Source organism: Rhinolophus ferrumequinum, chromosome 22, assembly GCF_004115265.2.
Source record: "Rhinolophus ferrumequinum isolate MPI-CBG mRhiFer1 chromosome 22, mRhiFer1_v1.p, whole genome shotgun sequence".
NCBI lineage: Eukaryota > Metazoa > Chordata > Mammalia > Chiroptera > Rhinolophidae > Rhinolophus > Rhinolophus ferrumequinum.
This window is the reverse complement of record NC_046305.1, coordinates 28,344,481-28,359,100: the sequence shown is the minus strand read 5'-3', so window position 1 is coordinate 28,359,100 and position 14,620 is coordinate 28,344,481. Positions and strand designations below refer to the sequence as shown.

Below are 14,620 nucleotides of genomic sequence, written 5' to 3'. Positions count from 1 at the left end.
GAAATGGAGATAAGCAATCTATCAGATGCAATCTATCAAACACTGGTTATAAGAATGCTCAATGATCTCAGGGAGAACTTCAACAGAGAGATAGGAAGCATAAAAATGGAGATGGAAACCACAAAAAAGAACCAGTCAGAAATAAAGGATACAATAACGGAAATGAAGAATATATCACAGGGAATCAACAGTAGCTTAGATGAAGCAGAGGATCTAACCAGCGATGTAGAAGAAGATAAGGTAGCAGAACTCCCAACCAGAACAGCAAAAAGAAAAAAGAATCCAAAAAACTGAGGAGAGTTTAAGGGGCCTCTGGGATAATATCAAATGTACCAATATTCACATTATAGGGGTTCCAGAAGGAGAAGCAAGAGAGCAAGGAATTGAAAACCTATTTGAAGAAATAATGACAGAAAACTTCCCTAACCTGGTGAAGGAAATAGACATACAAGCCCAGGAAGCACAGAGAGTCCCAAACAACTGTGTTTCCTCGAAAATAAGACCTAGGTGGACAATCAGCTCTAATGCATCTTTTGGAGCAAAAATTAATATATGACCTGGCATTATATGATATAAGACCTGGTCTTATATTATAGTAAAATAAGACTGGGTCTTATATTAATTTTTGCTCCAAAAGATGCATTAGAGCTGATTGTCTGGCTAGGTCTTTTTTGGGGGGAAACGCGGAAGATAAACCCAAAGAGGCCAACACCAAGATACATCATAATTAAAATGCCAAAGGTTAAAGACAAAGAGAGAACCTTAAAAGCAGCAAGAAAAAAGCAGTTAGTTACCTTCAAGGGAGCCCCCCCTAAGACTGGTAATTGATTTCTCAACAGAAACATTGCAGGCAAGAAGGGAGTGGCCGGAAATATTCCAAGTGATGAAAAGCAATGACATACAACCAAGATTACTCTACCCAGCAAAGGTATCATTTAGAATTGCAGGACCGATAAGGAGATTCTCAGACAAGAAAAAGCTTAAGGAGGTTCATCACCACCAAACCACTATTACAAGGAATCTTAGAGTGATTTCTTTAAGATGGGAGGGGGTTAAAGATGAGTGAAAGGGGAAGGGATTAAGAGGTACAAATTGAGGGGGGAGTACAAATTGGTTGTTCACAGTAGTCGTGGGGATGTAGGGTGTAGCATAAGGAATATAGTCAATAATATTGTAATAACTATGTGCCAGATAGGTACTAGATCTATCAGGATGATACATGGGAATGAGGTTGGGGGCAGGGTGAAAAAGGTGAAGGTATGAAGAAATACAAACTGGCAGTTAATACAGTATGGGTAATATAATCAATAATGTTGTAAAGATCATGTAAAAGTGCCAGATGGTCACTGGACTTATCAGGGGGATCACTTCATAGACTGTGTCCTATGCGCTATACAACTGAAGCTGAGTAGAGTAATATTGAATGTCAACTATACCTAAATATACAGGTATAAATAGTCACGGGATGTGGAATACATCATAGGGAAAGTAGTCAATGGTATTGTAACAGCTATATAAAGTTGTCAGTGGGGTAGTAGCTTTGGGGATGGGTTATCACTTTAAGAGGGGTTTAAAAGTCTAACTATTATGTTGCTTTGTACACCTGAAACTAATAAAAAAAAATAGGGTGGATGAATGGATAAGAAAACAAGACCCTTACATATGCTGCTTATAAGAGACTCACTTCAGATCAAAAGTCCACAGACTGAAAGTAAAGGAATGGAAAAAGTTATTCCATGAAATGGAACAACAACAACAACAACAAAAACAGTTGGGGTAGCAATACTTATACCCAACAAAATAGACTTTAAAACCAAGGCTATAACAAGAGACAAAGAAAGGACCCAGTAATCCACTTCTGGTATTACCCAAGAAACCCAACACATTACTTTGAAGGGACATGTGCTTCTATATGTTCATTGCAGCATTATTTGCAATAGCCAAGATACGGAGGCAACCTGGGGTCCATCAATGGATGAATGGATAAACAACAGCTGGTATATATTTACAATGGAATATTACTCAGCCATTAAAAAGAATATCTTGCCATCTGCAACAACATGAATGGAACTAGAGGGTATTGTGCTGAGGGGAGTAAGTCAGACAGATAAAGAAAATGTCATATGATTTCATTTATAGGTGGAATCTAAAGAACAAAACAAACAAACAAACAAAATAGAAACAAACTCTTAAACACAGAGAACATTTTGATGGTTGCCAAATGGGAGGGTCATTAGAAAGCTGGGTGAAAAAGGGAAATTGGTAGTTACAAAATAGACATGGGGACATAAAGTACAGATAGTATAAGGACTATAGTAAATAATATTGTAATAACTATATATGGTTTCAGATGGGTACTAGATTTATTGGGGTGATCACTTCATAAGTTATATAAATGTCTAATTACTATGTTGTACATCTGAAAATAATATATTGTATATCAACTGCAATTGAAACATTAAAAAACTTAAAAAAAAAAAAAAAGATCCATTGGATCCTGATGTATAAGTTGACTGCATGAGCTAATTCCGAAAACAATTCCTATTGGTGAACAGGAGAACCCCAGAATCTGCACCCCAGGCTTCCTGCTGTCTGCCTGTAGCTATCTTATTAGAACTCATGACAATCCACATAATAGTAATAATTACCATTCCACTGAGACCTTGTATGATCCTGATACTTTGCTCAGTATTTTGTATCCATTTAATTCAATACATTTTTGAGCACCAACTATGTACCAGGTACTATTCTAGGTGTTGGGGATGCAACAGTGGGGAATAAAAAGTCATACATCCCAGCTCCCATGTCACTTAATTTCTAGTGGAGTGAGACAGACAATAATAAAGTAAATTGTTAGTATATTAAAGAAGATAAATGCAATGGAAAAAATAAAGCACAGAGTGTAAGGAGAGAGTACAGTTTTTGAAAGAGTCATCCAGGAAGAACTCAAACCATCTTGCAAGGCAGAAGGGATGAAGTTCAGAGACGTAAGGTGTGCCCAAGGTCACAAACCAGTTATGGCAGAAAATGGGATTGGAACCCTAGCCCAGGCTCTTTTCACTTTAACCTTAATCTTCTAATGGATTTTATATTGGCGTTTGCAGACATCTCTAAGTATTAACCAGGCCCAACCATGCTTTATCTTTAGAGATCAAATGACATTAGCCAGTTGAATCTAAGAACAAGAAGTACACAGATATGGCATGCTAATAAATCCTGGCTCTAATTAATAGTCACACAATTTAGAAACAAAATTGGGACGGCCAAGATCGAGGACCTCCAGAACTTTTATGGCCCATGACACTGCTTTGTAGTGGTCTCTCTGTCCAGCAGCTGGTGTGCAGGAGGTGTGTCCTCTCTGTGCTTCTCACAAAAGGTTAACTATCTTCCCCAGGCCGCCTCATCTTTGACAACCTGAAGAAATCCATCGTGTATACCCTGATCAGCAACATCCCTGAGATTACACCCTTCCTGCTCTTCATCATCCTCAGCATCACCCTCCCTCTGGGCATGGTGATCATCCTCTGTATCGACCTGGGCACTGACATGGTGAGGACCAAACTGGGACCTGGCTCATGGAGCTTTTGTAAGAAGTATCTGTGTCCAGGAAGAGGGACAGAACTCGAGTTACTTCTGAGTTTCCTTCTGAACTTTTTATCCCCTGCTATTCCCACCCTCCATTCTCCAGGTTCCTGCTATTTCCTTGGCTTATGAAGCAGCTGAACGTGACCTCATGAAGAGAGCTCCACGGAATCTAAAGACTGATAATCTGGTGAACGACCGTCTCATTGGCATGGCCTATGGACAGATTGGTGTGGCCAGAAAAATGAGGGGTGAAGGGAGTGGGGAATGGTTGCACCTGTCTAGTCATTGCAGCCATCTCAGTTTGGAAGTCAGGGAGATATTTTCTTAACAACAGTGTTAGTCCCTGGGAACACAGAGAACTGTTGATGTCTGATTAGCCCTTGACTTATGAGTCCAGTCAGGAAGGAACAAACATATATAAAATGATAGCATTTTTCCAACTGCCAAATAATGAGTATAGACAGGACATGCTACAGGAGTACAAAGTGAGCAGGCTCACCAATCATGAGGATTGTCAGAGAGGCCTTATTGAGGAATCAAATTCCAAATTGGTGTTGGAAGATAGGGCTTAGATTATCCAGTGTTGGTTAGGTGTGGGGGATGAGGAGAGGGGAAATTCACATGGCCTGGTTGTTGAAGAGTGAATAAATCAGCTTGGTGGAACACTCATTCCTGATAAGGAGTAGTGAAAAATAAGGCTGTAGACACAGGTAGCATTTACACTGGGGCCAGGCTTGAAAGACATCTGAGAGCCATTAGAGGTCTTTATTCTTGAGTTGCCAGGTGCAGTGGAGTTTTTCAGGTAGTAGGATGAGGGATGGATAAGGAAGAGATTGAGAATAAGGGAGACCATCCCAATATCTAGAAGAGGAAACACATAGATAAAGCACAGATTTAGGGGCCAGAACTATGAATCCTAATTTCACCAATTACTACCTGCATGACCCTGGAAATTACTGAATCTTTTTTGTGCTTTAGTTTTCCCACTTATGAGATGTAAATAATAGTTCAGAATTGTTGTGAGGACCAATGTCCATGGGTATCTACAAGGTGCACAGCTCTGTAATGTTCCAGGCATGGACAATGGAGGTTTTGACTAAGGGAGAGGCAAGGGGCAGAGAGATGAGGAGAGGAAAGGACTTGATAAGTGTCCTAGTCAGAGAAAATGGAAAGGAGTCCAGCACTCACTCAGTGGGGAGCGGGAAGAAATCTTTCAAGTTTTAAGATTACATGACTGAAAGATGATTCTGGGTTAAAGCATAGAAAAAAATGTCAGGGCTTAGAGGCCAGCCCTACAGAAATTACGGAATCAGATCATGGCTGGAAAAATCTTCAGCATTATAGCCCAACACATGCAAACCCAGCTAAAAGCAAGTCCCAGCCATCATCCTTTTAAGGTCAACATTTTGAGGTCTTTCTCTGAACCAGGTTCCCCTGTCCTGTGACTCTACCACTCATAGGGATGTTCCAGGCTGTAGCTGGATTCTTTACCTACTTTCTGATCCTGGCCGAGAATGGTTTTAAGCCTATAAATCTGCTGGGCATCCACCTCAACTGGGAAAATCAATACTTCAATGACCTGGAGGACAGTTATGGACAGCAGTGGGTGAGTAAAAGGGAAAAGGTAGTAGATAGTGACTAGTAAGCATGAAGAAGTGACAGGGAAGAGTGGGTTTAGCAAAGTTTTGAAGAGTGGGAGAAGGGAGAAACCAGACAGAGTAATGCCTTATCTCCAGTCCTGTATGAGCATTCTAACATTTGATCTTAATCTCCAATCATGTCAGCAAGTATTCTTCTCTTTGTTTACGATGACTTCATTTGTATTCATTCCTACTGTCTGTCATCTATCCTTGCCTTCCGGGAACTTTTGGCTTCCTTGGACCTGCAAGTCTTCTTTGTTATATCAACTTTTGGAGTCTGATTTCTGCTTTTCTATATTCTAACCGTTATTGCTCCAGAAATGAATGCTTGGTCCTCTCCTCCTGTTTTGTGCCCTCCCTCCATGGGAGTTCAAATCTGAAACTGTTTTATTTGTATATCCTTTCTTTGTCTTCTAAACTTTTTAAACCTAAAGGATGCCTCACTGCAGTAGCAGTCTTTTCTAACACTCAGGACGAATGAGGCCCAAACTGAAGCCCTCTAACTGATGCTACGTGTTTAAGAATTTTAGTAAGTATGCTTCTTTGTATCTGTGAATATTTCTGTCCCAAGTTCTAAGACAGTGGGAAATGTGACACCAGTTATTGCTAGAATCGTAGAATCGTAGTACCATAGAAAACACATATGAGTAGTCTATCATCATCTATAAATGAGGAATCTTAGTCTGGAAAGATTTTGTGAATTGCTCAAAGTCCCACAGTGAATCCTAGAAAAGTTGAACTAGAATTCTGGACTGATGCTTGTCTGGCACTTTCCCACTTCACCATAATACCTCTAACCAAGCAAGTTGCAGGTTTCTCAAAAGTAGGTTAAAATCTGGGTTGTTGGAAAGATGGCCCTCATACATACTTGGCTTTTACTAGCAGAGCCTCATGAAGCCATCAGATGTCAATGTTTCCAGATGCCAACACTGCTCCAGGGTCCAGTGATGCCCGGAGTCCTCATCACTGTGCACCTGTCCACATTGCCTCAAGCCTCAACTCAAGCCTTTGTTAGTTTTATATCTTGATACTATCTCCCTGCTGCCAAGATGCAACTCAACATATATTCATTTATAATAAATTAAAGGTAATTAAAATTAATTTGTAATAACATCAAAGGTATTTTGAGGTATTGCAAAACAGGTTGAGACCAATCGCCCTGAGGCATAAACTCCGTAAAGGCAGGGTCTCTGTCTCTTCCACTGCTGTGACTTTCAGATAATTGAGTACAGAGCTGCCCACCCAGGAAATACACTACATACTGCTAGAAGCAAGGATAGCTCCTTACCTTCCAAATATCTCTCACCATTAATTCCATTGATCACCATGTATTTATTACATTCATTCAGCAAATATTTCTGAGCATCTTCTGTGTACCAGGTACTGTTCTGCCTGGGGATATGGTAGTGAACAAAAATGACCAAGTTACTGCTCTTGTGGAGCTTACATTCTAGTTCAGGGCAGGGGGTTGTAGGAAAGACAGATAATAACCAAATATAGAACATACTGGGTCAATGGATTGTAAGTAGAAGTGGAGTCCAAGAGGAGTTGGAACAGATATTTGAGTGAGATGGAAAGGTAAAGATGGTGGGCAGAGAAAAAGGAAACCTTGAAATTGAAATTACAAAGAAATTGTAGTTATTGGAAAGGACAGTATCTGGAGTTTAACCGTGGGAGCAAGCAGCCCTAGGGAACGGAGGACACCGCTGGAGGAGAAGGAAACCAAGAACTGTGAGACCATGGTGTTGGAAGGATTATCAACATAGATATTTAAATCTCCAAAAAGGAGGACGGAGCAGTGTTAGAGTGACAGCGAGTCAGGAGCTAAACTCTCAAGGGATGATGGGAGTGACTTGGGTATCGGTAGCTGAAGGATAGTGGTAGTGAGATCTGATGCACGCTTACTAGCTGCTTGGTCTTTCTAAGTTTTATACTTGGCTCATCAATTTTAGCTTTTGTTTTCTAATCATTTAAAGCTCTATACTTCCCTCCAAGTACAACTTTGACCACATTCCATGAGGTTCTATATGTAGTATCTTATTGTTCAGTCCTACATATTTTCAAATTCTTTATTCAATCTACAGTTATTTATAACATGCTGTTTTATTTTTTTTAAATGGGGCTTTTTCTCCAGTCTCATTTAGATACATACACTTCTTCTGTGTTCCCATAGCCCTCTGTGATCTCTTATAACCTACCTATTGTGCTGACATAACATATTTATCTTCCCCACTAGCTCCTTACGTGTAAAGTGTGAATGAAAGAATGAATGAATGGAGGAATGATGTCTCCTGTGTAGTACCACCTTTCAGGCATTTAGATTCCTCTCTGGCCCCACCTTCCTTACTGACCTATTTCCTTTGACTCTGCTTTCCTCTCAAAGTCGACCTTCCTCTACACCACGCTTCTTATTAAATTAGCAAGTACTTATTGAGCTATAATACATGTACTCACTGAACTAAGCATGGGGAGGGGAACACAAATATAAATAAGATGCATCTTATGACTAATTCAGTCAGATAAGGAAAACATATAAATAACTCATAATAAAACATGAAAAGTGCTAAGATGGAGATATGAGCGAAGTCCAGTGGGCATCTAAACCCCTAACTCAGCCCTTGGGGTCCAGGAAGGCAGGAAAGGGAAGTAGCTTTTGAGGTGTATCTGAATCCCTTCTGACACTGCCTGCCCTCCCCGCAGACCTTTGAGCAGTGGAAGGTGTTGGAGTTCACTTATCACATGGCCTTTTTTGCTAGCATCGTGGTCGTGCAATGGGCCAACCTCATCATCTGCAAGAACCACTGCAACTCAGTCTTCCAGCAGGGCATGACGTGAGTGCCCCCCAAAGGCTCCAACCCTCTCCCAAACCTGCACATAAGGCCGTGCCACTGTTCCTACCTCTCTTTCCCTGTCTCCAACACACCCTGAATATTTCTTCCCAGAAACAAGATTTGGGATCCTGGAGGAGACATTACGGGCTGCTTTTCTGTCCTACACTCCAGGCAGTGGGTACTCCCTGCGAATGTACCCACTCAGTGAGTAAGGGAAGAGTACAAGTAGGAGTACCTTGGGTCCCAGGAACATGTGCCTGACAGGAAGTCCCATGCTGGGACCACCTGGATAAGCAGGGTTACACTCAGTGTTGCAGTGAGAATCGTCTGTGCTCCAACTAATGCCTCTTATTTAGGGAGAGATTAGGGAATGTGCCAACTGATCAAAACCCACTAGACATGTGTATCTGCAAACTTACCAGAGTGGCGTCTTTTTTATGATGATGTGTGGGACACGTATTGCTCAGAACTGAAGTAATCATAAAACTAGTCCAATATGCATGGCTAATTCTGTTGTACTTCTGCAAGTATATTTTAATGTGCATGTGTATGAGTGGGCATACTGAAAGATTTTTTTATTTGGTTCCTTGTTTTGTTCAAGTCCCATGTTTTTGTTTTTGTTTTTCACATTAGTATATGCTTGTGAAAAAATTCTATTTAAAACTTTTACAGAGAAAAATGCAAAGCTCCCATTCCATTCCCACTTCCATTCCCACTTCCATTCCCCTCCACATTGCATAAGTAGCCTGTGCTAATGAATTAGTGTGCATCCTTCCAACTCAATTTTCTATGAATTTACATACTTTGCTCACTTTTCTGTCCCTTGTAGTGTTTTACACAATGCTTTGTATACTGTAGGTGCTTAGTTAATGTTTAATAAAAGACATCGACATTGCTCTTAGATACCAAGAATCCCAGGCTTGACTTTATTTTTTTAATTTTATAATTATAGTTGGCATACAACATTTTATTAGTTTCAGATGTAAAACATAGTGATTCAACATTTATATACCTTACGAAGCAATCACGACAATGAGTCTAGTCACTGTACATAGTTACCCAGGTTTGAATTTCAGCTCTACGGTGTATTATTCTGGGACCTTGGACAACTTCTTAACAATTCTGAGCCACAGCTTCATCTGCAAAGTCTCAATAATACAAACCAGGAAGACTGTTGTGAGAATTATACGTAGAAATGCATATAATGCACCAAGCATGGTGCTTTGGTCACGGTGGATGCTTTGGTAAAAGTAGCTCTGTTATTGTCACTATTAATGCCAATATATAAGTAATAGTAAGTGCAGTTGGGCATTACTTGTGTTCCCAAACGGTCTGTATATACCTTGAGCATAAAACTCATCACCTAATATTGAGATTATTTATTTTGTGTGGTTCTCTATCCTCTTTTCACTGATTGCCTGAGAAACTTGAGATCAAAGATTATCATTTCATTTCCCCAGGACCTAACATAGACACAGAGTAGACATATGAAAATTGTTGTTGAATGAATGGTGACTGTATGTCGATGTGTGTGTGTGTGTGTGTGTGTGTGTGTGTGTGTGTGTGTGTGTAAGGAACAATTGCCTAGACCTGCACTTTCCAGTATGGTAGCCACTATCGTTATGTGACTATTGAGCTCTTGAAACACAGCTAGTGAGGTAGAAAAATTGAATTTGTAATTTTATTAATTTTAGTAAATTTAAAATTAAAACTAAACCAGTATCAAATACTTTTCTACTAAATACAACTTTACTCTTTTGATTGCATACATTTTCCTTTAACCATTGAAAATTTTGTGTCTGATTTACAATGTGCTGTGAGTGTAAAATACTCACTGGATTTCAAAGACTAGGGATTAAAAGAAGAATAAAATATCTCATTAACAACATTGATTACATTTGAAATAAAATATTTTAGATATATTGGGTTAAATAAAACATATATTAAAATTAATTGCACCTGTTTCTTTTTATTTATTTTAATATGGCTACTAGAAAATATTAAATTTCACATGTGGGTCGCAATATACTGCCATGAGACAGCACTGGTCTAGGACATCTCTCTGTCATCCAAGAGAACAAACAACTGTGGTTCTGCTTCAACCCCTCCCCAGAGTCCATCTTCTTGGTCTCTAATTATAGAAGAGGTTCAGGGATAAATAAAATTCCCCATCTTTGCAACATGGAAGAATGTATATATTGCCACACTTCCAGTCTCAGATAGACTCCTCCTGCTTGGACAACCTCACCTTGGTGGGTGCAAGACCTAGAGTACCTGGCAAGTGAAGGGGACCTCCCTTAGCAACTCCACAAACTTGGTAGATGATCTCCATGCACACTACCAGTACCTCTAATGTGGCATTTATCCCTCTCCTCCCTCATCCCCAGGCTCTGATCTCCTCAGAGGTAGGGGTCAACACTACACTCAATGCCCATATGCTCTACTTCTCACCTGCCCTTTCTGGCCCCTGTCTCCTGCCACATTGACCAACTCTTGCTCTCTACAGGATATTATGGTGGCTCTGTGCTACTCCCTACAGCCTTCTTTATCTATGATGAAATGAGAAAACTCACCATCCGTTGTCATCCTGGCGGTGAGGGTCCCTGCACCCCACTCTGACTGAGTAGTCACCAGCCTCCTAACTAGCTCTCCCATCCTGCCTGGTTCTTCCAGACCCATTGCCTTTCTCCCGCCTTCACTGCCTGGCCTGTGTATGGACCCTGGCCCTCAAGTGCTTGACTCCACCACCCTGCTCCTTCCAATCCTCTGTGCCCTGAGCTCCACCCTCAGGCCTCCCACCTGGTCCTTGCTTATCCTTCTGCTCATCTCTCCTTGCTGCCTCCCTACTGCCTTCCCCAGTTAATTCTGATCTCTTCTCTTCCACAGGCTGGCTGGAGAGGGAGACCTATTACTAAACTCAGCAGAGGAAGAGCTTCACATGACACAGGGTGTCGTGAGGGTTGAGTGGGGTGTTAAGAATTATGAGTTTCGCATGAGTTGGGGCAGAGAGATACTGGGATGAATCACCTTGGATGACAGAGACAGGCAATCTTAGGGCTGGACTGAATGCACCATGGGTAGGAGATGGGATGGGTTGAGGGGAAGGAAGCCCAGTCTACATTTGACTGGAGCCCAGTGGGGAAGGGCCTTGTCCTGTTGAATCAGTAACCACTCTAGAGAGTAAATGTTGCAACTTCTCTCACCTGGCTGGATGTGTCACAGCTGATTTTAGGAGAGTGGGGATTACTGTGATGCTCTTATTCTAGATCTTCATGGAAGCCAGGCAGGGGAAGTCAAGGGCCACAGTCAAGGCTGAAAGGAGATCCAGAATCAAACATCGTCGCCCCTTGAGGGCCATCCACATCTTAAAGTCACTTTCCAACCTGATGGAGATTAAGGACAAGACAGGTCAAGCTGGGATCAGAGAAATGGGAGGGGTTGAGAAAAGATCAGCAGAACCACAACATATAGAGGGGACCATAGCACCTACACCCAGTACTGGCAGGTGGACTCCTCTAGCCCCCACTTCAGTTCTTCAGATCAGCTTATAGAATCAGACTTTTAGTGCTAGAAGAGACCTTATTTCATCGATAAAAAGAAACTGAGATCAAGAGAGATTCAATTACTTGGGAAGGGTCACATGGTGAGTGGTGAAGGGGCTGCAGCCCTTCCTCTGAGGAAGGCACTGGTGGTGGTCCCTACCTTCTGCTCTCTGCCACGGATGGGTCACCTTGACCGCATCCAACCCCTCTGCCCATTTTCTCTCCTGTTGCCTGGAAATAGAAGCTGAAACAACACTTTCTGGATCCCTGTAGCCTTTAGTTTAGGCAAAGCACCCTCCCTCCCATGGCCCAGGCTCTACATTCTCAAATGCCTGGTCTCTGATCCTGGGTCCACACACTTTCCTACGTCTCAGGTGGGTGAGGAGTCCCCAGGGAGCCTTTCTTTCCTGACCATCCTCGGCGATAGCTCTTCCTTCCTCTTCACCCACTCACTGGCTTTTGCTTTGTGAGCTGGTCCACTTTGCTCTGTGGGTCAGTTCATTTTCAGGACTCTTTTAGAGGAGAGGGTTGGCTGTGCCCCAAAGCATACAGAGTGAGAGATAAAGGTGAAGGAAAGGTGGAGGAAATCATAGACTGTCACCAAAAATAAAGCACACGTATTCTGTGACTGCACACTATGCCTTGCAGTGGGACAAGGGCTTATACACACCATCCATTAATTCATACAACTAATATATTCTTATCATCCCATCCCATTATATAGATGAGGAAACCAAGGTCTATCTGATTCCAGAACTTGTGCCCTTCAAAGGTCTCCCCAGCCATGCTCCCCTCCCTCCTCCAATGCAAGTTCTCCTAGGGACAGGGCTCTATCAGTCTGGGGTCCTTCCCTGGCTGCTGACATGGCTGAACCAGACGCTGGATGATGGAGGGGTCAGGGTGTGCATGAGTTGAGGTGTGGAGGGGCCAGCTCCTCAGGTTTCAGGAACAGGAGCTTCGGGTGTCTGGTGGGTTAAAAATACAGAGGCCCCAACTCAGGGTCATTTGATACCAATGGCTGCTAAGTCTGCTAAGTCTGCTAAGTCTAAGAGCCTGAAGGCAGGGGCCCAAACAGAAGGGACTGTACAAAGTAGAGAACAAAGCATCAGAGAGAGGAGGATTAGGTGGGTGGGGGAGTGCAGCTACTGGAAAGCATAAGGTGGAACTGGAGAGCCAAGGGCAAGGGGAGAGAGCATGATGGGATGAAAAGTCTGGTGGCTGCAGGAGAGGATGAAGAAATGGAGCAGGCCTGGGCCACCGTTTAGTCCCATCTCACACTCTTGGAGGTACACAAGGTCTGATTCATCATGGACAAGTCTAATGTTCCAAAGTCTTTGTCCAAATGTTTCCCCTCCTCCAGAGTGCAGCAGAAGTGAAAAATCGGGGCTGGATGTCATCTAGGTCATCTGCTTCCAGGTGGGTCTGCTCATCTGTCCTGCTGTCTACTCTGGTTGTAGGGCCGTGAGAACATTAGTCTCTCTCTGTGAGACCAGAGAGGGGAAGCCTGGAGGAGAGGTCTGTTCAGCTCCAACATGCCCTGCCTATCTGGCTCCAGGAACAGCTGTCCCTCTTGGACCCATCCTGCCATGATCCTGAGATTTTCCATGGCTTTCCTTACTTAGCAGTGTAAGGTTTGCCCCATGGGGGTGTGGAAAAGTTACTCCTCTAACAGAATACCAAGTCATTGCCTGGGTGCAAAATAAACACCATCAGTCGAAAGCCAGAGATGGGTGGGGATAGAGGCCTTCTGACTATGATCTAGCCCCTCCATGATCTCCCTCATGCCTTGGTTTACCTATGAATGGTAAGTGCCCTGGTGAGGCGGGGGCGGGGGGCGGTCATGAAGAGGATCCCTCCTTCCTAGGTACCCAGAGATGAACTTATCCACTCAGCCTTCACCCCCTAACTGGGCCCCAGGAAGTTAGAGCCTCTCCCCTCCAACTCCAGTTGGCTCTCAGGCACACAGAATTAATCAACATCCTTGGCTCAGGACATATGATCCACCTCTTCATGATTTCCCAGTGTTAATTTTTCCCCTAGTGTTTCTACCTGATCCTCCTTGCCAAAGATGGAGGAATGAATGGGCACTATTCACTGCTGTCCTTGGAACCATTCAGACTGGGGACCCTCCCTCCCTACGGTCCCCCAGACAACCAAGTCCAATAGGATCAGAGCTCCAGCAAGAGGCAGCAGCTAAGGGCTTACCCCTTCCTCATAGGCAGAGGAATCCCAAAAGCACATCTCTACAGAATTGATGTGGCTAGCACTTCCTGCCCATGCCCTCCTTCGCTTGCATTCCCGAATTAGGAGTGTTGAGTTGAAGCAAAGGAAACAGGATGGAGCTGAGCCAGTCCTGGACAGAGTTCCATCTTTTATTCAAAGGATGACCTCATCCTTGGTCCTGCTTCTTTAAAGGGAAGTACAGGGGGTCTCTTTCCTAGAGCCTGGATTATATTTTATTGCCCCGTCTTCTCCACAGGATCAAAGAAACAGACTTCACCTAGAGGAGATTCCAGCTTTCATGACTTAGAGTCAATATTGCATTGTCCTTTCTCTCCTGTATTATGAATTTAACCTCTGACCTAGCATATCTTCCCCTCTCCACCCCCATTTCCTTTTCTCTGAGTTCCCTTAGGCAATTTCACTTCTCCTCCAATCTTCCCCTCCCCCACCTCAGTTTCATTTACCTCCAGACTCCTCTGGTCTTATTTTTAGCTCCAGTTTTTTCCTTTCTTAATATGGAGATGAGCTCTTAGGCTGGTGTGGGGACAGGGGCAAAGAAGCCCTAGACATTGGGGGAAGGGGAGGGTAAGGAGGCTCTGGGAGCCTGGGGGAGAGGTGTAGAAGGTGGGAGGATTCCAGCCTCACTGAGCTGTCCTGGCCTCAGAAGGTTACCCAGCTCTCCTGCCAATCTTGGAGACATATTTAGACAGGACCAGGTGGGGCTGAGGGTGCCAATCTCAGGGGGAGCTCTGGTTCCCTCCCCGCCCCCTGCTCCTATTCCTCCTCCTGACCCTTTCTC

General features: G+C 43.1%; 1 protein-coding gene across 1 annotated transcript; it reads left to right on the top strand.

The window, feature by feature from the left end:
- Positions 1-3,733: 3,733 nt before the first annotated feature.
- LOC117015203 (sodium/potassium-transporting ATPase subunit alpha-4-like) lies at positions 3,734-10,611 on the top strand. The gene is made up of 5 exons (XM_033093692.1): positions 3,734-3,812; positions 5,046-5,191; positions 7,926-8,056; positions 8,175-8,264; positions 10,563-10,611. The coding sequence occupies exons 1-5, from the start codon at positions 3,734-3,736 to the stop codon at positions 10,609-10,611; spliced, it is 495 nt and encodes a 164-aa protein (XP_032949583.1).
- The last annotated feature ends 4,009 nt before the right edge of the window (positions 10,612-14,620 follow it).